This window comes from Phacochoerus africanus, chromosome 8 (assembly GCF_016906955.1).
Source record: "Phacochoerus africanus isolate WHEZ1 chromosome 8, ROS_Pafr_v1, whole genome shotgun sequence".
In the NCBI taxonomy this organism is placed as follows: domain Eukaryota; kingdom Metazoa; phylum Chordata; class Mammalia; order Artiodactyla; family Suidae; genus Phacochoerus; species Phacochoerus africanus.
Genome location: NC_062551.1, coordinates 101,144,183 through 101,170,437, shown reverse-complemented (window position 1 = coordinate 101,170,437; position 26,255 = coordinate 101,144,183). Strand labels below are relative to the sequence as shown.

The window sequence follows — 26,255 nt, the reverse complement described above, 5'->3', positions numbered from 1 at the left end:
TGTGAGCAAGAACCTGCCTGACAGCCACACCGCACTGCTGCTTCCCACTAGGTTTGTCATCAACTTAAAGCCAAAGATGAGTTTGACCCCAACTGTTATAAATCCGCTGCCCCAGCTCCAAACCCATTTCTATTTTTCACTTGACCTTTAAAAATAAAGCTTTATCTCCTTTCCTGTTAAATGCTATCTTGCTACTTAGCTTCCGTGTTTGCCACGGCTGCTTCGGAAGAAACCTGGATTCTGACACAGGGGCTGTTATTCCCTTTGAAAGCTCTTAGCACTTGGAAAACTTGTTCAGGTGTGTGCGTATGTGCCTTCACCCCAAAACGTGGATAACAACGCAGCTTATTTTATGTATTTATTTTCATTTTTGGCCGCCCTGCGGCATATGGAGTCACCAGGCCAGGGAGCAGGGATCATGTTCGAGCCATACTTGTGACCTACACGGCATCGGCAGCAATGCCAGATCCTAACCCACTGTGCCTAGCTGGGGAGCTAACCTTCGTCTCAGTGCTCCAGTGGGAGGGCCACAACTCAGTTTAGACCAGAGTGACAGCTAAAGGACAACTTCCCTAGAACAAAGGTTTTCAACCTGTTTACCTATTAGATCCTGTGACCCTTGCCAGCAAAGCTTTACTTCCCATAGTTTTAATCTTAAAAACAAGAGGCACTTTGAATTTGCTTTTTTAAGAAGCACCACACAGCCACCTTAAGAACCATGTCACCGATTTATATTCTGCTGGTGAGGATTCGTGTGTCCCAGGAAACTGGTGCTCTTAAGAAAATATCAAATTCGTAAAAATATTTCATTACAAAGGAAAATGGCTGATGAACATTGCTGCGCCACTCAAAATGTTCACGGTGACATTAAAAGTAACACCAAATGGTACCCAAAGTTAATTAGAAAATAAAAATGCTATACTGAAAAATAGATTAGCTGGAATGGATTCGAAGCACGGGGCAGAAATTAAGTTTAGCAAAATGAGCAGCATGATGCATCCTCAGTCAGCCCTGAGGTATTTATTCTCCCAACACGAAACACTATCAGTTTTCTTCTGGAGTTTTCTGAGAGCTGTGACTAGAGGACTGTCAGGAAACCCTATTTCTTTCACTATATACATACAATCAATAGAAAGCCTCGCCTCAAAGTTAAGGATAAAAGCTTTTGCTGACCTAGATCAATTTTTCCAGAAGATGAATCCACAGTGGAAAAATTCAATCGTACCCAAGGTTACAGAAGAGCTTTAAGCAGCACAGTAAAACCTGGGTAGGGATACATTACTGTATCTCTCCATTTTCAGAAGAAACATCTCCATCAATAACTGAACACTCTGGGCTAAGAAATTAACCCAAATCAAGGCCAGCAAAATGCAAGACATGGGTCTGTGCATGACAAACCTTAGGTGGGGTCCTTGAAACACACACTTTACTCCCTACCAATATTTGTCAGGTTATAGAATGATGAAATCCTCTAAATTAATACATGATAGACTAAATCACTTTTGATCTAAGAGCCTATTTTCAAAAAATATCTTTTCTATGTCCCTGCAATCTGTAATAATTTAGTAACCCAACCCCACTCACATCCTAAATGACATCAACGTGAAACGGATCTGAATCTTCTGTTCCAAGAAAAGCACTGGTGCATGAGTGAATCACACAAAACGTAAGAAATGATAACGGAGGTTGTAGGCAGAGAAAGCAGAGATGAGTGAACTTGTAACGTGGGGAATCACGTGGCCTTGCTGCTGGCTGTGTCCTGAGAAAAGAGGGCCCCAAATGCATGACCACACACAGACGCACGACCAGCAGAAGAGGGGGCCGGCGGAGGCATGCGGTGGGTGGGGCTGGCACAGAGGGATGTTTGGTGTCCCCTAGGACCAAGGGCAGGGGCTTGAGGTGGAAGAACAGCTCTTTGAACGACCGTGTTAAACCTGCATAGCAGACCCGTTCCTGCAGCCTGCGTCCACGCCCTGCCAGTGTTCTCAGACACTCACCAAGCATCCACCTCCACTGCTCTTGACAGCCTGCGTTGCTCTCATTTGTGAACTTGGTCTTGCCAAACATCTCTGAAGAAGGTCACCCGACTGCCCCTTCTTTCAGAGGCATTTTTGTTTTCAGAGGAGCAAACTCACGGAAGCTGCAAGACCCACCACCATGTGCATATTCCAAATTACTCATCCTCTAAGCACGAAAAGGACATTCACGGTTCCAATTACCCTACCATTTCTGTGTACAGAAATCTACAGCTCTGTTCCAATTAACCACTTAGCCATAAGTCATGCAAAGAGAAAAGGTAAAATTCATTTCAATGATAGCTCACAGCCAGAATATTAAAGAAAACTGGATTTTTAAGGCCTCCAAAATGTTTTTCCTACCAGGGAAAGTATTAGAAATTTCTTTTTCTCAAGACAATCACATTTCCTTCTTGATTGTAACATTTTGGGGACTTTATAAGTATATGCAGTAATTTGATCCCATTAGAGACTTTGGAAATAATTTTGTACTTAGAAACTGGGTCTGAGTGATTTTCCAGAGTTCTGGAAAAGCAAAGCAGCATCTTGCAGGCTTTATACCAGTATGCCCTAGCTCTCGGTATCTGAGACAGAAAAGTTTTCGAATATACACTTGCCTCTACGTCACAGGTGTATTCCGATCCATCCAGAAGTATCACTTTGCACTGCATGCTTTTAGGCTTTTTGACAATCTTTAATGGAGAGCGAGATAGTTTACTGCTAGATGATTTCTGAGAAAGTTTATCGTCTTCAAATTGCTGATACTCAAGCTGTTTGGCAGCGGCGGCAGCGAACTCCCGTTCCTTGTCAGTGACCTGTGAAAAGCAAACAATGCACAGTCTTCACCGCAAGACAGGAAGGACATATTGCATCACTCAGGTCAGGCCCTAAAAGATCGCACTAGAAACAGGCTTCCCCATTTCATAAAGGATGAGAGACACCTGAATTAGGCTTTTAGGAATGGATACACACAGACAAATACCTAGAATGCTAACAGTTACACCTAAGTAACTTCTTTTTTTTTTTTTTTCCCCTAGGGCCGCACCCATAGCACATGGACGCGGCATATGGACCCAGACTAGGGGTCTATTCAGAGCTGTAGCTGTCAGCCTACACCACAGCCATAGCAATCTGGGGATCCAAGCCGCATCTGTGACCTATACCACAGCTCATGGCAACGCCAGATCCTTAACCCACTGAGCAAGGCCAGGGATCGAACCCGAAACCTCGTGGTTCCTAGTCAGATTTGTTAACCACTGAGCCACAACAGGAACTCCAACTTCTGCTGCTTAAAGGTACCCATAGGACCTAACTTCATTGAGACTCAAGGACTTACATTAGAAGCACTGAATTATTAGCAAAGGCCATCAAGATTCCATAAGCAAGAGGATACAACAGGTTCCCAACTTTTCAAAAAGGCACTGGCTCTCAAAGTCAGAGAGCAGACTGGTGGTTAGCAGAGAGGGGAACGGAGGAAACGGTAGATTAAAAATTGGAGATTAACAGATACAAACTTCTACATGTAAAATAAACAACAAAGACCTACTGGATATCATAGGGAATTATATTCGAGATCTTATAATAACTATAATGGAAAAGAATCTGAAAAAGAATATGTATATATATGTGTATACCTAACACATTATAAATCAACTATACTTCGATTGGGGGGAAAAAAGGCACTGGGAAGTATAAGTCTTGAAAATAAATAAATCAGAATTCTCTCGTGGTGCAGAGAGTTAAGGATCTGGCATTGTCAGTGCTGTGGCTCAGGTTCAATCCCTGGCCCAGGAATTTCTCTATGCCACAAGCGCGGCCAAAAAATATTAAAAATTAAAAAAAAGCATTTAAGATTTAATCTAATGTATTCTGCTTCTCTCATTCACTGAATCCTCCCATATTCCATGACCCAGAACTGCCCTACAAACATACCAGATATCTTATAAACTGTAAGGTCTAGAGAGCTTCAAGTATTAACCTTAGTAATTTTACAATTGTTAAAATATTTGATTTAGCTCTCAATCAATTCAATGAAGCCAGCAGCACTGAAATTCATTACAAAGTAATCCCTTAAGTCTGCTTCCCCCCCTTCACTGTAATGAGCCAGTCTAAGAACAGATCAAATCTGTCCAAAAGCTTTAATCTGCTTTCAAATCACAACAGTGCAGTCCAAGCTAGACTCAGAACTGCAGAGGATGGCCTAGGGGACAATAAAACTCTCTCTTGAGTCCTTGGAAATCTCCCTTGGCACTGCTCTCCAATGACTCTTTTTCTTTCTACTCAAGGACCACCAATGCACATTCGACCCATTTCCACTGGTCTGCAAATACACTCTGGAAGTCCAAAGGAAGATATGATCCAAGATGCAGTTTGGGCCTCTTGAATAAGTATGAAATACCCTCTCTCGTGAATATACTACCAACCTGGTGGCTAAGGTACATGAGCTGGAGCATAAGACCATATTGACAGCTTCAAATTTTCTTTTTTAATAGTCTCTTTAATTTTTTTTTGTCTTTTGTCTTTATAAGGCCACAGCCGCAGCATATGGAGGTTCCCAGGCTAGGGGTCTAATCGGAGCTGTAGCCGCCAGCCTACACCAAAGCCACAGCAATGCCAGGTCCGAGCTGCGTCTGTGACCTACACCACAGCTCATGGCAATGCCGGATCCTTAACCCACTGAGTGAGGCCAGGGATTGAACCCGCAACCTCATGGTTCCTAGTCGGATTTGTTTCCACTGCACTACAATGGGAACTCCAATAGCCTCTTTAATTTTACAACACTAACTGCAAAGCTATTTTTGCTGTGCTATTGACTTAAACAATGCGGGGGGGGGGGGGGGGGGCGGTGGTTGGGGCACTGGCCCTCCAAGCAGTGGAAATCTGAGTCTGACTTATAGTCAGCCCTCCATACCTGTGGCTCCACATCCGAGGATTCAATTGACCCCAGAGCATGCAGTACTGTAATATTTACTATTGAAAAAACCCTCTGCTAAGTGGACCCTTGCAGTTCAAACCTGTGTTGTTCCAGGGTCAGCTGTATTTATGTTGGATTTTAGGAAAAGACTTCTGCTTTTTACAATGGCATTTTCTGTCTTGTTCTCCATCCAGAAGGTGACTAATAAAGTCCTTTCCTCCACTACCTTGCCCTTCTCAAGGTGATGTCTTGAGAAGTCTTCAGAATAAAAAGACACCAACTTTCAATGAAACTAGAACACACCCTCACACCACACACGAAAATAAACTCAAAATGGCTTAAAGACTTAAATATAAGACAAGACACCATCAAACCCCTGGAAGAGAACACAGGCAAAACATTCTCTGACATCAACCTTTCAAATGTTTTCTCAGGTCAGTCTCCCAAGGGAACAGAAATAAGAGCAAAAATAAACCAATGGGACCTCATCAAACTGAAAAGCTTTTGCACAGCAAAGGAAACCAAAAAGAAAACAAAAAGACAACTTAAGGAATGGGAGAAAATACTTTCAATTGATGCAACTGACAAGGGGTTAATCTCTAAAATATACAAGCAACTTATACCACTCAACAGCAAAAAAGCCAATCAATCAATGGAAAAATGGGCAAAAGACCTGAATAGACTGTTCTCCAAGGAAAATATACAGATGGCCAACAAGCACATGAAAAAATGCTCAACATTCCTGATTGTTAGAGAAATGCAAATCAAAACTACCATGAGATACCACCTCACACCAGTCAGAATGGCCATCATTGCCATCATCACCCTAATTCCAAAACCAGACAGAGATACCACCAAAAAAGAAAACTATCACCCAATATCATTGATGAATAAAGATGCAAAAATTCTCAACAAAATCTTAGCCAACTGAATCCAACAACATATCAAAAAAATTATACACCATGACCAGGTTGGGTTCATCCCAGGTTCACAAGGATGGTTCAACATACGCAAATCAATCAGCATCATGCACCACATTAACAAAAAAAAAAGTCAAAAATCATATGATCATCTCAATAGATGCAGAAAAAGCATTTGACAAAGTCCAACATCCATTCATGATCAAGACCCTCGCCAAATGGGTATAGAGGGAACATTCCTGAATATAATCAAAGCCATTTATGAGAAACCCACAGCAAATATAATACTCAATGAGGAAAAACTGAAAGCCTTCTCACTCAAATCTGGAACAAGATAGGGATGCCCACTCTCACCACTGCTCTTCAACATAGTTTTGGAAGTCCTAGCCACAGCAATTAGACAAACAAAAGAAATAAAAGGCATCCATATAGGAAGACAAGAGATCAAACTGTCACTGTATGCAGATGACATGATACTATACATAGAAAACCCTAAGGACTCAACCCCAAAACTCCTTGAACTGATTCATAAATTCAGCAAAGTAGCAGGATATAAGATTAACATTCAGAAGTCAGTTGCATTTCTGTATACCAGCAATGAAATATTAGAAAAGGAATACAAAAATATGATACCTTTTCAAATTGCACCTCACAAAATCAAATACCTCGGAATACACCTGACCAAGGAGGTAAAGGACCTATATGCCGAGAACTATAAAACTTTAATCAAAGAAATCAAAGAAGATGTAAAGAAATGGAAAGATATTCCATGTTCCTGGATTGGAAAAATCAATATTGTAAAAATGGCCATACGACCCAAAGCAATCTACAGATTCAATGCAATTCCTATCAAATGACCCAGGACATTTTTCACAGAACTAGAACAAACAATCCAAACATTTATATGGAACCACAAAAGACCCAGAATCGCCAAAGCAATCCTGAGAAACAAAAACCAAGCAGGAGGCATAACTCTCCCAGACTTCAAGAAATACTACAAAGCCACAGTCATCAAAACAGTGTGGTACTGATATCAAAACAGACACACAGACCAATGGAACAGAATAGAGAACCCGGAAATAAACCCTGACACCTATGGTCAATTAATCTTTGACAAGGGAGGCAAGAACATCAAATGGGAAAAAGAAAGTCTATTCAGCAAGCATTGCTGGGAAACCTGGACAGCTGCATGCAAAGCAATGAAACTAGAACACACCCTCACACCATGCACACAAATAAACTCCAAATGGCTGAAAGACTTAAATATACGACAGGACACCATCAAACTCCTAGAAGAAAACATAGGCAAAACACTCTCTGACATCAACTTCATGAATATTATCTCAGGTCCGTCTCCCAAAGCAATCGAAATTAGAGCAAAAATAAACCCATGGGACCTCATCAAACTGAAAAGCTTTTGCACAGCAAAGGAAACCAGAAAGAAAACAAAAAGACAACTTTCAGAATGGGAGAAAATAGTTTCAAATGATGCAACCGACAAGGGCTTAATCTCTAGAATATATAAACAACTTATACAACCCAGCAGCAAAAAAGCCAATCAATCAATGGAAAAAATGGGCAAAAGACCTGAATAGACATTTCTTCACAAAGAAGATATACAGATGGCCAGCAAACACATGAAAAAATGCTCAACATCATTGATTATAAGAGAAATGCAAATCAAAACTATCATGAGATACCACCTCACACCAGTCAGAATGGCCATCATTAATAAATCCACAAATAACAAGTGCTGGAGGGGCTGTGGAGAAAAGGGAACCCTCCTGCACTGTTGGTGGGAATGTAAACTGGTACAGCCACTATGGAGAACAGTTTGGAGATACCTTAGAAATCTATACATAGAACTTCCATATGACTCCGCAATCCCACTCTTGGGCATCTATCTGGACAAAACTCTACTTAAAAGAGACACACGCACCCGCATGTTCATTGTAGCACTATTCACAATAGCCAGGACATGGAAACAACCCAAATGTCCATCGACAGAGGATTGGATTCGGAAGATGTGGTATATATACACAATGGAATACCACTCAGCCATAAAAAAGAATGACATAATGCCATTTGCAGCAACATGGATGGAACTAGAGAATCTCATACTGAGTGAAATGAGCCAGAAAGACAAAGACAAATACCATATGATATCACTTATAACTGGAATCTAATATCCAGCACAAATGAACATCTCCTTAGAAAAGAAAATCATGGACTTGGAGAAGAGACTTGTGGCTGCCTGATGGGAGGGGGAGGGAGTGGGAGGGATCGGGAGGTTGGGGTTATCAGATACAACTTAGAATAGATTTACAAGGAGATCCTGCTGAGTAGCATTGAGAACTTTGTCTAGATACTCATGTTGCAACAGAACAAAGGGTGGGGAAAAAAATGTAATTGTAATGTATACATGTAAGGATAACTTGATCCCCTTGCTGTACAGTGGGAAAATTAAAAAAAAAAAAAGAAAGGAACAGGAAGGAAGAATTTCAATGTAAATCTCTAGAATGTGAAAATGAAAGACCAAAATAAGCTCTAAGTCCAAGAGATAATTTCAAATATACACAAAACCTTTGGAATCTATGGAGTAAATTAATTTATTTCATGCATACACTTGGTACAGTAAAGAGACTTTTAACATCTTAAAAAAAAAAAAGAATGGCCATCATTAATAAGTCCACAAATAACAAATGCTGGAGGCAGTGTGGAGAAAAGGGAACCTTCCTGCCCTACTGGTGGGAATGTAAGCTGGTACAACCACTATAGAGACCAGCATGGAGATATCTTAGAAATCTGTACATAGAACTTCCATATAACCCAGCAATACCACTCTTGGGTATATATCCAGACAGAACCGTCCTTGAAAAAGACACATGCACCCACATGTTCACTGTAGCACTATTCACAATAGACAAGACATGGAAACAACCCAAATGTCCATCTATAGATGACTGGATTAAGAAGATGTGGTATATATTCACAATGGAATACTACTTGGGCATAAAAAAGAACAAAATCATACCATTTGCAGCAACATGGATGGAACCAGAGACTCTCATACTGAGTGAAGTAAGTCAGAAAGAAGAAAGACAAATACCGCATGATATCACTTGTATCTGGAATCTAACATACGGCACAAATGAACATTTCCACAGAAAAGAAACTCATGGACTTGGAGAACAGACTTGTGGTTGCCGAGGGGGAGGGAGTAGGATGGATTGGGAGCTTGGAGTTAACAGATGCAAACTATCGCCCTTGGAATGGATATGCAATGAGATCCTGCTGTGTAGCACTGGGAACTACATCTTGTCATTTATGACAGAGCATGATAACGTGAGAAAAAAGAATGTATACATGGATGTATAACTGGGTCAGAATACTATACAGTAGGAAAAAAACTGCATTGGGAAATAACAATAAAAAATTTTAAAAAATTAAATAAATAAAAGACACCAATATGCTGAGAGAAGAAACCAAGAACAAACTGAATAACCAACTTCAAAGGCCAAAACAGTTAATAAGGCAAACCTCAGCTAAAATGAGTAAATGAAAGAACCCCTACTCTGGCAACTTGGGGGCAACTTTTTTGACTCTTAGTCTTTCCATATCAAAGAATTAATACAGAGATAAACTCATTAATTTTGGCCTTAAACTTCATAAGGTAGTTTAAGAAGTTTGGTTAAGCTGGATAACTATAACACATATTTGTAAGAGTTTTATAATTTATATACAACTTTTGCCCTTTTAACTTGCATTTTCATCCCATCAGAGGCAAAGTCAACAGAAGCTACATTTTTACCTGGAATCAACTTTATGTATTTAGGGAATATGAAATTTTGTTTCTCCCCTACTAAAATAAAAGTCTGCATGAGACTAAGCTTACTGGTTGCTTGTATGTCAACACCAGAAGCATCTTAAACCACCACTGTTCAAAGGGAGGCCTCTTTTCTGGAACCCTTGAAACAGGAATCCATCACTGAGACGTTTATATAACTTTTAAAACAACTTTAACAATTCAAGAAGAGCAAACCAAATACCTCCAGCATAATGTTAATTGCAGTCACACAATGCACGACAATTTAAAAATATGGCTATCAGCCATTTTAGCAAATCTTCTATTTCATTTAATCCTCATAAAAGCTCTGGTGAAAAGAGCCCTTATTTGCACATGAGGAGAAAGGCACAATCTTAAGAAACTTTCTCAAGGTCACCAAAGCAATAAACTGGAACCCAAACCCAGCCAAGGCCCATGCTTTAACTGTCACTAATACTGAAGGGTACTTCACTGAATCACCAACATCATGGGGCTCTGAGGGTGATTCCAAGAATTGGAGGGTGGGAGAATCTTCAGAAAATTATTTTTTCTCATCTCTTTGGTTTTTTTTTTTTTTTTTTTTAATGAAAAAGCTGAGGCCCAGAGGACATGATAGAGTTCTGAGACTCCAGAAATAAATAATCAGGAAAGAGGCAAAACTCAAGTCTCGAGACTCTGCATCTAGTCACCTTTCCCTCCAGTGGCTTAGTGTCACTCCTCTTCACTTCCGAACAGCCGACTACAGAACCTCATGTTCATTTTATAGGCTGGGTCTAATACATCTGTTTAATCACATCCGGGTACAGAAACTCTTCCTTCTCTACAATTATCCCCCAGGTTCATGTTTATGTCATTTCAGGGTTAAGAAGAAAGAATAGAGAAAAATCCAGTTTCGTGATTTCAAATTTCTAGATTTTGAAAGATTTAAAAATAAAACATTACCATCATATAGCCACAGAAAAGAAAGATAAAAGGAAAACCATGATGACAACAACAGCTCCTTAGATTCTGTTTGACAAGCTGAAGGATAACCCCCAGCTCCTCCATCACCAAAGATCTGAGATTAGACAGAGCATCTATTTATAGAGCATGAAAATGAATGCCACCCTTTATACAGTTTAAAAGCAGAACTTATACTCTGGGAAAAGAATATCATGAGGCTGTATACATACACTTTAATGTTACAACAATGTGTTGTGTTTTCCAAAGATAAGCTGACTTCCTATCTCCTCTTTTAACATCTAGAAAAAACTACCATGATACAAATACTTCCAACCTAGAAAAGGTCAATCATTTGCAGGGACTCCCAGATTTCCTTAACCCATATGAGTCAGTCCTCTAAAACTTGTCGATTCCAGGCCTCAGGTTTCCAGCCAAAGAAATTTTTTTTTTTGTCTTTTGTTGTTGTTGTTGTTGTTGTTGTTATTTCTTGGGCCGCTCCCGCGGCATATGGAGGTTCCCAGGCTAGGGGTCGAATCGGAGCTGTAGCCACTGGCCTACGCCAGAGCCACAGCAACTCGGGATCCGAGCCGAGTCTGCAACCTACACCACAGCTCATGGCAACGCCAGATGGTTAACCCACTGAGCAAGGGCAGGGACCGACCCCGCAACCTCATGGTTCCTAGTAGGATTCGTTAACCACTGCGCCACGACGGGAACTCCTTTTTTTTTTTTGTCTTTTGTTGTTGTTATTGTTGTTGTTGCTAGCCAAAGAAATTTAAACATGGATTCATTCAAGGCCTGGGTATAAATCATGCTTTATATTTTGTATGAAAACTTTTAAAAGGAATAACCACAATGTATGAGACAACTTAAACACATTTAGGTAATAGCACTGAAAATGTACCAGTACATGGAAGTGGCAGAGACAGGTTTGAGCACCCACTACAAGTAGCTGGCAACAGTTAGGGTCAGAGGGGCCCCTGAGAAAAATCTCAAGAGCTGGAACCTCTAGACTTGAATAAACAATCATGATGAGAGCCACCAGTGTGGTGTCTGGCCTCCCTGTAAACCCAGATAAAACCACCGAAGTGCAATCCAGATTCCAGCGTGAGTTTAAGTGCTTTGATCAAAGGAAGGCGTTACCAAGCAAGGTGGTGGAATGCCATTCACTGATTGCCTTAAAATAGCCTAAGTTTCCATCTGCTAGGGCCGGAACAGGCCAAGAGATGGCCTGTGGTGGTTCGCTCTAGTGCTAAGACACCATGGTCAGAGCAGAGCCTGGAAAGACTCAGCAAACATGCTGCAAAGGTTTTCTGGGGATGTTGGCAGGTGGGGCAGGGGGACCGGTCTCACCTCCTTCCTCACCGGCGTGCTGTGTGCTGCCGCCTCCTCGAACTGCTCCGGCGCCTGGGGCTGCTCCTCAGCGCCCGGCTCGGGGCCTGGCTGCACCCCCGCGTGCCCCTGCGGCCCCGCCGCCTCCTGGGGCTCAGCCTCCTGCTCTGGCTTGGATTCCGAGTCTGATCCCGATTCGGTCGTCATGGTCGATTGTTCTGCAAACGGAGAGAGCAGAGGTCCCATCGTTACCTCTCCCAGGGAAGGAAAGTAAGAGAAGACAGTGAAAAGGTGAGGAGAACCAGCACAGGGAAGATGGAGAAACGCTGGGAACAAAATGCAACCCCACTGCAGGTGCCTAATGGCCTTGTCAAACTCGCCATGAGGATGGTGCCCAGGGACGGTTCAAAACCAACATTTAACGGGAAGTAAAAGTTGATCTGGAATCATAACGGGTTCTACCCCTGTTAGATTTCTGCCACAGGTGATGGGGAAATGACATTGCTGTCATAATAATTACTTAGATACATTCAATTTCAAAAAAGTGAATTTGCTGCTAAAGATATTTTCTAATCTCTGGGAAGGATGACCTAACAATAAATAGAAGCAGAAACTTTCTCATTCTCCTTCCTATCTCTCTATCCAGGGGCCCTCCCCTGCCCTCCAAAACCCCTGAATCCAGCCATTCTTCCAGAAACAAATGCCTTTCCTGTGACTTCCCACAAGCTGCTGTCTCCTTCTGAATGAGCAACCACGGCACAACAGAGAAGCCTCTTCAGTGACGCGGGACCTGTCCACGATGGACCAACCCTGGCCACAGCCAGAGGGAGGCCAGGTAGATCCTCTGCCCCCACCAGCTCACTCTCAAAGGCTTCTTCCTGGCTCCCTCCTATCTCCCTAAGTGTGGAAAGACAAGTCTGTCTCATATCTCATCAGAAACGCAAACAAGGGCTCTTGATGCAAAATATCTCTTACAGACGTTCGAAAATATCCCTGCCATCCTTAGTTTACTTGTCAAGACACTTAAGTATTTAGTGCCTCAGTTTCCACATCTGTCAAATGAGACAATTGAACATGGTCACATCTAAAGAACTTATTTCCTCCCGTTACTTTTTCCCACTGCTAGTAGACATGCCACTATATTTGAAGCTGTTTCTTGCTCTAAGTAGCAAGACAGCAGCTATACCCGTGGTTGCCACGTCATTTACAGTAATTTCTTGGCTTAGATAGGTGCTAAGTATCTCAAAACCAAATATGTCAGACAGTCACATCATTTCCATTCCTAATTCAAATTTTAAAAATATCACAAGTACTAGTGTAATACTTTGAACAAATGCTGTGAACCTGTATGAAATAATTATTCAAAATAAAAATTCATAGTAAAACTACCGTTTTGTTTCCATTTTCAAGAGACACGAAATGTTGAATAATTTGAAGAGGGAAACATTACAAGTCCTAATCTATCTTATAAACCAAGTGCAGTATCCGAGCTTCCTATAAGGTTTACTTTGTACAATCACCAGCTTACACATTCTGTTGAATAAAAGACCCACCAATCTGGCATGTCCTCAGTTACCGAATGCATGTGTAAACACCACGTCCAAACACAAAGCCAGATAGGGACCCACATAAAACTAGTACATTTTCTTTTTCCCTCTTACATTTTAGATTTTCATGCCAATCTTGAAGGTAAATATGATATTCTCTTTTTTACGCTTGTACTGGAAAGAGTCAAGTCTACAGAAAAAAAAGTGGATGGGGAGGGAGAGGTGGTGGCATTGTGTAATTCAGAGCCTATAGCTGAATTCTACCTTGGGGGGGGATTAATTTTAATAAGCAATTCAATGCTCCCAACCCTCACCGGGTACTAAATATAAGTCAAGCACTGCTTGTGGTTGAGGAGCAGAGATGAATATGTCGTAACTCCCACCCCACTTTTAAGGCGCTCGTAGTCTGTGGCTGAAATAGACTCTTTCCAGAATTCATTTTTTCCATCTTCCTTTTAGTAATTAAACTTTCAGTTTCAGCCAGTACTCCTCCACCCAGCTTGCGACCACTATGAATTGTGGCCTCGTGATTAAGTCTGGACCAATGAGACAATGGAGAACATGCATTCAATGTTTAGATCTTCTTCAAGAGGTGAAAGCCACTTGCCCTAGATTTCCCATTCCCGTTGGCTGGAAAATATTCACTGATGTAGTCACCACAGACCCAGTCACGGACGCCCTGAGCTGACCTGTCTGGTTTGGAGCCTCAGTGTTATCAGCCCACACCTAACACCTAACCTAATGCACATCCTATAGATTAAAATTCCACCCCAACAGTCATGCTCACGTGGTTCCCATCTCACTAAAACAAAGGAGCCTTCCCTTGATCTCACATCCTCTGTCAACTACCGTATTTCTCTGCTTTCTACTCAAGACTTCTCAAAACTTTTGTTGACTTTTATTGCCAACACTTTCCTCACTTCCTCTTCCTCTGCAACCTCTCCAGCCTGACTCCACGGGGACGGCTCATGTGGCCAGGGCAGTGGACTATGCACTCTGGCCTGTTCTGGCCCCATCTGACCCCTCAGCAGCCCCAGCTCAGGTAATGAGACATCCCTTGTCACAGGGTTCCTTCCCTCTTGGGATTCAGAGCACCACACCCTCCTGCTTTTGTCCTCTCTCTCTGGCTACTCCTTCCTCATTCACTTTTACACATTACTCCTTATCTAAGCCCCTAAATGTAGGAATGTCCCAGAAAACTCAGTTCTAGGCCCTCTTCTATTTTTTTTTCCCAGCACTCTAAACACTTCTTATGAGTCAACAGCGCATATGTTCAAATCTCCAGTCCAAACCTCTGTTCTCAGCTTTAAAACTAGTATCCAGCTGCCCACCTGCTATTGTTCACTGATAGTGAACAGGTACCTGTGGATTTTTCTCTCCCCCTCCCGCATCTTTCCCGCCTCAATAGGGGGCAATGCCATTCCTTCCAGCCAGAATTTCAGAGGTCATCCCCGACATTTTCCTTTCCCTTGCTTTCCTTATTAAAATACTACAGAAAGTTTTTCAAAATAATTTTGCAAATATATATAAAATACTTATGCTAAAAATATCTTTCCAAAATGTATCTCGAATTGGTCCCCAGCCACTATGCATGCTGTCATTTCTTTCCTGAACTCCTTCAAACACTTCCTTTTTACTGCTTCTATTTTCAGCCACATCTATTCTGTCTGAGCTTCATAAAACATACACCCAGTCACCTCACTCACTGTGGGAAACTCCTTAATAGCTTCCCAATGTGCTTGAAGTAGAATCTGAACTCTCAATTCCCACGGCCTTTAAGGACAAGATGAGGCCTCAGCACCCTATGGGCACCACTTGGGGGCATGACCTAGCCGTCCACCCCACTGTGATCCAGCCACCTGGTCTCCTTCCGGTGTCTAAACCACATCAAGGGTTTTTTTTCCCTGCCTCAAAGTTTTTTTTAGACACACTGCTCTGTTTACAGAGAACATTTTTTCCTCTGCTCATCACGTGGCTGATTCCCCATTCATCAAGTGTTGGCTGAGAGAGGCTCTCCCTTTTCGCATAGTTATTCTAATTGTGCCTTATTGTTTATTCCCTACAATTCATCAAATTTTGCTATTATTCAATTATCCGCCAACCTCCTTCCCACACACTCAAGGGTGGTGATCATGTTTGTTTATACCCAAATATACTCAGTACCAACACAGAACCTAGAACATCGTTGGTATTTCAATAATAATGTGATCGATGGCTAAATAAAATTAACTCCATTTATTATATAACTATGCATTTCAAAGTATAGTGACTCTTCCTTACAGTCTTTAACCACTGAAAGATCTCTCTTAAGTGGGTGGATAAAGAGTAGATGTTTCCATGTTTTATAAAAATGGAACTCAGTTATAACTATAAAACCAAAATCTCCTCTCAAGGTAAGACGCTATTGTTCTGTTCAGTTTAATGCTTTTATCAGTAGCTGTACAGGTCTTCCAAAAACACACAAAAAAGTGTTTATTGGAGTTCCCGTTGTGGCGCAGTGGTTAACAAATCCGACTAGGAACCATGAGGTGGCGGATTTGATCCCTGCCCTTGCTCAGTGGGTTAAGGATCCGGCGTTGCCATGAGCTGTGGTGTAGGTCGCAGATGCGGCTCGGATCTTGCATTGCTGTGGCTCTGGCGTAGGCTGGTAGCTACAGCTCTGATTAGACCCCTAGACTGGGAACCTCCATATGCCGCAGGAGCGGCCCAAGAAATGGGGAAAAGACAAAAACCAAAAAGTGTTTATTTAGGTGGTTTAAAGAATCTCTATACGAGAGTAACCAAAAAGCCATTAGATCATGAATTTACAAAGTAAAACACAAATGAATACTAGAAAAAGCATATTTTAAAAAGACACTTAATTTTTCCTAGACAGGGAAGTTCTTGTACATAAATCATATTACTGAAAAAAAATTGGGATACCTTCAATATCTTCTATGAGTATCATATTTAGGATTCTCTGTTATTATGTGCGTTTCAGCAAATAATAGCTATAACTTAGTAATTCAATGTCAAAACTGTTACAGAAGCCAAAAACCAGAAACATATCTCAAAATATAAATGTTTCACTCTCAAATCATGTATAATCTTTGTAGATATAATACACGAAAATAATCAGTAGCAGATAACTTGCCATATCTAATTGTGGATGGCTACCTTAATTTTTTTTAGTTTCCTACTTCCTCTTCCAAAAAACAAAGGGTTCAGACGAGAAACTGGTGATGACTAAGTGAGGGGGCCATGGGGATAGGACAGTGAAAAGCAGGAAGTGGTATCTTCTTTCAGTTTAAGCCCACAAGCCTGCCACTTCTTTCACCATCTTCTCCCAACTTCCTTACCACTTTTTAAACCTAAGGACTTTTAACCCAAATGTAGTTGTGGTATATGCATCTCCTATCAAGCAGTATTAAGTATAGGATTCTTTCTAAACGTGATATTAGCCCCCAGATTCACTATCCATGAAAGAGATGGGCAAAATTAGTAAATGCATATCCCAATTTAGAGTTTCGTTGTTATTCTAGTCATGAAACCACTCAGTACCTGGCTTCTGTCTTTAATACCAAGATTTGTCCCTAAGGCAGAGAACCAGCTCTACAAAAGCTGAATAAAAATGCAAAATGGATAGAGTCCGGTAACCGCCTATTAATTGTTTAAATGGTGAAATAACCTACCATTATTTTCTACCTTATGAATGCACCATATAATGCCTTACCTTTCATATAACACATAAATCACAGAACCTCAAACCTCAAAGAAAATTCTATGCCCTTGTCAAATATTTTCTAGGTTTATCATTTTTCCTGGAACTTTATGCATCATACAATGAATAAAAATCACTGTTTTTGAATTAATTTTAATAAAATAAAACCTCCATTGCTGTTCAGAGATAGTAAAGTAATAAACCTTAAAAAGGTAAAGCTTTTTAATTCTGGAATCTCACTGGAATCAATATTTAATTACAAATATCTGAAAGGGCCTAAGTTTACATTATACCTATGAGTAAAGAGTACCAAGGGCCTCAATCAGTAAATTTGATTTGAAAACTTTACCAGTCTTCTTCCTGCTCACGTGCCAACATAAGCAAGCAATAAACTGATTTTTAAATGGTAAACATAAAATCATAAGAATCTAAACATGGTCCTTCTTACGTTAACTCTCTTTTCATAATACTACAGTATACACTTCCAATCTTCTACCCAAATACCAAAACATTTTTGAAAATTAGATTTTCAGGATATTTACATTGCTTTGGCTCTTCTTTTTCTTATTCTCGATCCCTGCCTTCTTGGATGAACTTTGCCCCTTCAAACGGCACGTTTTCCGTTCCGACTCACTAAACATTACTGTTTCCCAATGCGCCCTTCTCTTCTGATAGATGCACTGTGGACTAACTGTAATTGCCAAATATTCTGCAATTCCAAACAGATGCTTAGGCTTAGCTTTGACTTAAACTGTGCCCTTTCCTTATACTAAATTTACCTTGCTGTGTTTTGCTTAATAAGCTTAAAAAGATTTGGAATCCCAGAGACTCCAAATCTTAAAAATGCTGGGGTAAAGGACATTCATTACATGTGCTGGGATGATGGCAAGAGTCATCTTTACCTTTTCAAGAAACTGCAATTGTATTTCATTATGCCTCCCTCGGGAATGTATTTATTAGGTGACTGCTAAAGAAATGGCAATCAGCTTCAAAGGAGGCAGCACACAGGTGCAGAGAAATCGGTCTCAATTCCCAATTCATTTCACCTATAAAAAATAGCCACTGTCATGCATTTCAGGCTTTGTTCCTTTTCAGCTCTGATTTTGAACTCCATAGAAGGGAAACAGTCAGTTTATCCTTATCTTTTCCACTTTAAGAAGCAGCATCTCTAAAACCTTGTGACCGCTCAGCTCAGGTAGCTGCTGCATTCAAACTCACCTACCTACCTACCTACCAAACTCTTTTGCAGAGAAGAAAGCTCAGTGATACTTGATTAAAAGACACAAACTGAAGAGTTTAGGGCAGGAGAAGGCTTAACATAATAAATCTCTGTTCTTTATGTATGGAATAACAAAGCCCTTCATAAAGAAAAACCCTTCACACCATTTACCTGCCTACAGAGTTGTAGGACTAATAGGCAATTAAAAAAAAAAGCACCATTTTTCCTTTTATATTCAAATATAAATTTACAGAATAGGGTCTAGTAGACCTATATATACACTTAGTGTAAGTATTTGTGACTACTGAATACTAGCCACTGGTCCACTAAAACCATCAACTTTGAGCAAATAAAGACAGTAATATCCCGACCCTTCTACTGAATTCTTCCTATTTGCATTAAAAAAAGAGAAAAAGCCCCAGTACCATCCATTACACACACACACACCCACACCCACACCTGCTCTCAGCTGGCCCTGCATCCTACCCTTCTAACCACCCCATCACCCCTGCTACCCCCAGGGCGGCCCCACCTCTACCATCCTTTCCATCCCATCCTCTCCGTGTCACCACGTCCTCCCTCCCACTCACCCTTCAGCACACCCCTGTTACTCTAGCAAATCTTACTGAGGTTACCCACGGACCTCCCAGTGAGCCCATAAATCCATGTGACATCCCTTCTCATCTTTGCCTTCCGTGTTTCTGAGACACTCCCGATCTTCCCCCTACCTCTGGCCTCGTTCCCATTTGTCCCTTGGCGCCCGTTTTCTCACACACTGTTTCTAAACTGCAGTTCTTCCGCATCAGAGCTCCTCCACTTGGTTTCCAACACAATGACACAGCCACAGCACAGGTTCCTCACTGTCACCTCTGAGCTTCAGAGCCACACATGCAACTCCACTTCCCACCTGGCTTCTCCATCCAAACCAGCGACCCCACCCCCCGCCTCCCAGTCCCAGAAACTGCTCCACTCCCATCTTCCCCTTCTAGGAGGTGGGCTCCATCTGCCAGCTGCTCAGGCTAGGGATCAGGACCCTGCCTCTCTCCTCACTCCTAACTTAATCCACTGCACACCTGTCGATGTCACATCCAGCTGTATTCAAAGGAGACTGGAGAAAGTTCTAGACAGAGGTGACCAATTACAAAAGGAGAAGAGTGTGGAGACTCAGGGCACATTCCTGGTGAGGGCACATGGTCAGCGGTGGCTGGAACACCAGGGGTGTGCGGGGAGTGACAAGAGGTGATGAGACCTGCCAGGCAGAAGCCAGGCCCTGCAAGGCTAGCTGCTCTTCCCTAAAGAGACTGCGACTCCTTACACAGAGACCATTCTGGCCGTCACCAGGGTAACTGATATCAGTTCAGATTTAGACCAAAGCAACAGACCAGGAAGGCCCTGGTGGGACAGCGGTGGACAAGCCCCTGCCTCAAAGCATAAAAGAGTCAAGTTCAGGACTGATTATTATAAAGTATCTTAGAAAGCATGAGAATAAGGAGTTGAAACTCTAAATGTTTGCGACCAGTGGCAGAAACAAATCTGACCTTTTTTTTTTTTTTTTTTTAAATAAGCTTTTGGGCCATACTAAGTTCAAATCTTATAAGCCAATATCCCAACTCCTATGAAGCTGCCTAAGTTCATAGAAGAAGCAGAAAGCTGGAATTTCGATGACAACGCAATGATTCAAAATTATTTTCAAGATGACCAGGTAAACCTGCAAGGGGTAACCAAGATCCATCAGTGTGGAAACAGAGATTCCATAACAGCCCCCTGGCATCTATAATTCAGTGTTAAGAATTTTTAAAACAAAACAAGATCCCTCCCCTCTCCCAAAAATAAGGCCACAGCCCCCTGCTTCAAGGAATGTGCAAAGCTGACAGGTTACCTTGAGGAAGAAACCTACACAGCAGCCAGGGAGCAAGAAAAAAGCCCAGAGGAGAGGCCTTCAACAAGCCTGCGGAGCCGGGGCTCCCGGCAAATCATCCTGTGTTAGACAATAATTACCAACCTTCAGCTTTAGAGGTTGATGAAAAATCAGAGGCTACTTCAGGAAGACAGAAGGGAAACTGAAGGTAAATAAAAGCCCAGGAGAGGCACAGGATGCCTGAGGGGGCAGAGGTGCAGGAACCAGCCTCAACGCTGCCGCCGCTGTGCGCTGTGACCGCAATAGAATCTGGCATCCCTTTCTGTTCGAAGTATTTGAAATCCTAGGATTCCAGAGACCTGGAGACACTGTTGTATTCATGGCATGAAATCTAAGGACACCATGTCTTTTAAGACAGGGGAGGCAGACACTAATTCAGCTTCCTGAGCAGCCCAGGGAATTACAGCTCTGAGAAGAGCCCTCACCAGCATCCGCAACAAAGCAGCCCCCACCACTGCACTGCCAGCTAGGGGCTTCTTCAACTGTTTAAGTCTATTAGTTTTCTTTCTTTTAGGGCCACAACTGTGACATATAGAAGTTTCCAGGTTAGGGGTCGAATCAGAGCTGCAGTCACTGGCCTACACCACAGCCACAGCCATGCCAGATCTGAGCCGCATCTGGAAGCTACACCACGCTGGATCCTCGACCCACTGAATGAGGCCAGGATTGAACCTGCATCCTTACAGAGACAACATCGTCCCGTCCTTAACCCACTAAGCTACATGGGAACTCCTAAAGTTTTATTTAATTTACTGAAGCCACACTTTACCCAGATAATCTGCAAAAGCTGAGGGAAACACTCTTAGTTTCCTTAACACACCTGACAAACCTAAATTTTCAGTAAGCTTTTTAAGTTCTACGTGTGAGCAGAAAAATTAACAAAGAGTTTAGGAAATAAGATAGATGTGGGGATTATATAAAGGGCCCACCTATCAACATGTATCCATATTTCCAAATCCAACGGATGCCAAGCACCAGAATACAAAATTCCATATACCTTTGAAATGCCAGAGGATTTGGTTGCTTCCATGAGCCCCCTAAATAGGTTTCAATAACACCAAGGAAGCAGCTGCTCCCCTTGTGGAGGAAGGGCACTTGTGTCAATAAAGGTCTTCGGCAGAGTTCAGTGCCCGCGCTAAGAGGTGAGGCAGGGTTCCTGAGGGGACAAAGCCCCTCGCAAGTTCAGTCCAGGGAGACAGTGGCAGGAGAACCCAATGCATGTTCTGTTCTCGTATGTGCGCATCATGACCACTTTGCTAAAAGCACAGAAAGAAGTTCCCAAACTCGGATTCCTGAAATCCAGACACAGGGGAAGGGTCCAAGACTTTGTTTTGTTGTTTCAGAGGAAAATGGACCTCCAGCCATGGCATGGCTGCACACTAACCACGTCTCTGCTTCTGGCTGGAAATGTATTAGTTAAGTTAGAAAGGCTGGTTGCCCCATGTCTTCATTTGTTACGACATTCCTAAATCAACTACAATTAAAAAAAAATACAACCAGTGAATAAAACAAAAAAGCAGACTCACAGATATAGAGAACAGACTCATGGTTACCAGTGGGAAGCGGGTACGGGCACAAACGGGCAGAGGATTAAGAGGTACAAACTATTCCGTACAAAATAAGCTACAAGGCTATATTGGATAACATGGGGCATATAACCAGTACTTTATAACTATAAATGGAATATCACCTTTAAAAATGATGAATCTGGGAGTTCCCGTCATGGCGCAGAGGTTAACGAATCCGACTAGGAACCGTGAGGTTGCGGGGTCGGTCCCTGCCCTTGCTCAGTGGGTTAAGGATCCGGCGTTGCCGTGAGCTGTGGTATAGGTTGCAGATGCGGCTCGGATCCCGCGTTGCTGTGGCTCTGGAGTAGGCCAGTGGCTACAGCTCCGATTCGACCCCTAGCCTGGGAACCTCCATATGCCGCAGGAGCGGCCCAAAGAAATAGCAAAAAGACAAAAAAAAAAAAAAAGATGAATCACTGTATTACACACCTGTAACTTACATAATATTGTACATCAACTACACTTCAATAAATTTTTTTAAAAAATCTGAAAAAAAAAAAATAAAGACATTCCTTCAACAGACATGCATTGAATAGCTGTCCTGAGGCCTGGACGCAGCAGATAAAGAACAACAGGGCTCTGCTCTAGTGGAACCTACCTCCTCACAGAAGAAGGAAAGAAGAAATGATGGCAGCTACAGGTGAGGTCATTAGAGGATGGAACCTAAAGTGGGTGGGTGGCTGCTGACACTGGGGGGTAAGGGAGGGCTTCTCCAGGGAGGGAACGTTCCCATAGCAGGTCCGAGGGCTGCGAAACCACCTCCCAGGAAGATCAGTGCCCAGGCCCAAAGGATGAGATGAGCTTGGTGTGGTCCGGGAACGCCACGAAGGTAAAGGGGTGGGACCCAGGAGGTGCAGGGGAGAATGTTCACTACGAAGCAGAACTGGGTCTTGGTAAGCCAGTGTATGCCGCTGGGCTGTACTTTAAATGCAACGGAACATTTTAAGGGGAAGAATGAGAGGGTCTTATTGATGCTCTGAAGAGACCACTCTAGTTTGGGAGTTTTGAACCAGGGTGGGAGCAGGGCAGGAGGAAAGAGGGGCAGGGGTGATTTCAATGCATCGGAAGCTCTGATCCAAGCCCTGCGCAGACAGGGAGGTACACTAGCTGGGAGGCACAATCTCATAAACACAGGGATCCGGGGGTGAAAAGATGACAAATCATGATTCTCCACTAGGCAGGGAGCACCCCCCCTGCCCTCCAAGGTCAAGCTTCAATCCTTCTTCTTGTGGGCGGTGCTGCTCATCTCTGATGACGGGCATCTTCAGGGAACCATACGTCACCAGCAATCCTGTCTAAATAGTCAGGTGAGAAGCAGCGCCTGGCTGTGTTTATCATGAATGGCTTCTTCTGGTCTGACAGCTCCAGCCTTTCCAGAAAAGCAGACAGAAGAACATGGGCCTCTGGGGTGTAGCTTGTGTTTCTAGACTTCATCGTAGTACCGGGCTGATGGCTTAAGGGCGTCTGCAACTCCACACTCCGTTCACACATCACCTGGCAAAGCATTTGCATCTCCACGAGACTGTAACATGATTGTCACCCAGACACTGTCACGATCAGGAACTCAAATAGGTGCCGGGAGTCTACCCAGGAACTCACCTGGTGCTCTTAAAGGCTTTTGCTTAGATGACAAAGCTGTCCACCCATGAATCGTATCTTAACCAGGTTGAACATAGAACCATCTCACAAAGCACAGGGCAGTGTCTCTGGCAACGTATTTACATGTTTGCACTTGGGCAATTTGTTTGAATGCATTATTCAGAGCACAGCAGAAGTACGTCTGAGAGCTGTTCCTGGGATAGGAAAGTGCCACACACATCTATTTCTTTTCAGGAGTAGCAGACGTAAATACTTGAATTCCATTTTCCGATAGCTCTGTTTACAGTCATCTCCTAGTGCTGCTTATCATTGAAACAGCGTTCAGAACTGACTCTGACCTCAGGGTCCTCAGGCCAAGGCGCCCCCACAGTACCCTCGAGGTTTTAGGCAAAAACATAAAAGGGAAATTTTAGAGCACCAATGAAATACACAGAATGAGCAAAATGTCCAGCCCTTATGTCAAACTGAATCGTGGAAAAGTCGAGGAGAATTAGCTAACCATAGCAATGGGTCTCGCCATTTGCTCTGAAGCGTAAATGCCTCTAAGGAAGAAATTGTCCCTAGGTTCTCCGCGTGTAGATGGCAATTCAAACACAGCATATTTGCTTCTGAACTAACCTCTGTGCAGATATTACAAAACGCTGCCTTATGGCTTCTTCAAAGGAAAGTTTAATTTGTAAAATTCACCGGAGCCTCATGAGTGTGACAGTTGGAATAATTTCTCATCAACCCTGCGTGCTTTCCTTCACAGTGGTTTTTAATGAAGAGGATGTAGTGGTTGAGAAAGTAAAGGAAGCTGTTCACAGGGACCCAAGCTGCGTGGTGCTAAGCCCTCCCTCCCACTCTTCCCTGACCCCCATGTGGTGGGTGTCACCCCACAGGACACATGGGGATAGGGAGGTCGGTGCATACTTGCCTGAGGTCATAAAACAGTAAGCACAGGGCCAACCATTAAATCTGAGGTTCTACCTCCACTAACAGAGCGCTTTCTTCCACACACATTCTGCACCTCGATACAGAAATAAAACCTACCCTGAACCTCCTGGTCCTATTTGAGAACTGGACCACTTCTCCAAGTCGCTGTCTTGCCTAATCGTCTCTAACTCCCCGATGCTGACAGGCTACCTTACTCTTCCTCAACGTTAAGTCAAACATTAGTAAATTTAAACTTCTATATTTTGTTTCACAGACCCTACTACGTATCTTTATGTACTTATCTTTACTACCTACTTTATCTTTTTATAGACACACATAAAACATCACAATGACCAGTTTCTCATCTAGTGCGAGCCCTTAGAATTCTATGCCAGGTGGCCCCTTATTTCTGGAAAGCAAACCAAATGGTCCCTGTTGCTTCCAGAGAAAATATGAATGGTACTGACTCTGCTTCCAGAGTCCCAACAATTTATAACTTTCCATGGATGGTGGGTGGCTGCAAGCCTTAAGTGGAGCCTAAATTTTAATCAGCTCCCAATTTGAAAGTGTTGTTACCAGACAGCCTCAGACTGGCAAGGCACCAGCAACAGACGTTTCAACTTATGACTGTCCAACTCCCCTCTCTGAAATTTTCAAAGGATTCAATGGCTAACATCAAAAGAGGAAAGAAAAGGAGACAGCACATGTCCTCCGTTATCACTGGCCAGTTCTATCTCTGGGCAGAACTTATTAGTAAAAAGCTATTTTGGGCAGCTGACTGAAGGGGCATATTTCTCTGCTGCCCAGCATCTGACTGTGCATCTGTGAGGATGAGGTGTGGCCCACAGAGTGAGGACGTTAAAACAGAGTCAGACTCTGTTCCACTAGCCGCCACGACCGTGCACTGCCTTGGTTCTTTCTGAAACGGGTCTCTCTCCTCATGGAACCAGTCATTTCTTGAAAGGTTTTGAATATGCAAACATTTAATTAGTCACCTTTAAAATTTTTTAAAATTTGAAGTCTAGTGGGTTTACACTGTCCTGTTTGTTTCAGGCGTGCAGCAAAATGAGTCCAATATAGATATTCTTTTTTAGACTCATTGCCCTTATAGATTATTATAAGATACTGAGTATAGTTCCCTGTGCTGTACAGCAGGTCAGACCTGTTCATTTCACACCAGGGGAAACGCTGTGGCTAAAACGTCCGACCCTTGCACCTCGGCGAGGGGCAACATTCCCTCTGCTACCTGGGGGTACCTGGCAGAGAAGACAGGTCCAGGCTTCCCTTGAAGGCATCACTACCTCAGGGATGAGGACAGCTGGGGCAGCAATGACTGTCCCAAACGAGAGCAGAGCCTGTGCCCTGAGACCTTGGAAAATGCTCACGAACAGATGCTGAGAAAACGAGTGAGCAGTGTGGGTGTTGGAGCCTTGTGAACACAAGAAGTGTACGGCTGGTCTCACTCCATCCGAGTGCCCTGCACACACCTCTCAGAGGAGCTGAAGAACAGGGACCAGGCGGATCCACTTCATCTAATGACACCCTTCTCAAGGCTTTTATCTTTGGGCTTATGTCTAAGCACAGGCTTCAAGTAGGCAACACAAACGAGTCCCCAGAAGGACACGTGTGTGGAAGAGAAGGAAAACGGGAAAGTAGGCCTAATCAGGACCTGGGATGGTGAGCTGCCTATATTTCCATCTTGCCTTTTATTATTATTATTATTATTATTATTATTATTATTATTATTATTATTATTATTATTATTCTTTTTAGGGCTGCATCTGCGGCATATGCAAGTTCCTGGGCTAGGGGTCAAATCAGAGTTGCAGCTGCAGGCCTA

At 42.7% G+C, this 26,255-nt stretch overlaps 1 protein-coding gene across 12 annotated transcripts in view; it reads right to left on the bottom strand.

Moving 5' to 3' along the window:
• EPB41L3 (erythrocyte membrane protein band 4.1 like 3) overlaps positions 1-26,255 on the bottom strand; it is a 188,690-nt gene that overhangs the window by 85,653 nt on the left and 76,782 nt on the right. For all 12 annotated transcript variants that reach the window (XM_047793771.1, XM_047793774.1, XM_047793772.1 and 9 more), the window contains exons 2-3: positions 11,971-12,167; positions 2,633-2,830 (exon numbers count right to left, since the gene is read on the bottom strand). In XM_047793771.1, coding sequence (XP_047649727.1) covers positions 2,633-2,830; positions 11,971-12,156 — 384 coding nt within the window. In that variant the 5' untranslated portion in view covers positions 12,157-12,167. The remainder of the gene's footprint in view (positions 1-2,632; positions 2,831-11,970; positions 12,168-26,255) is intronic.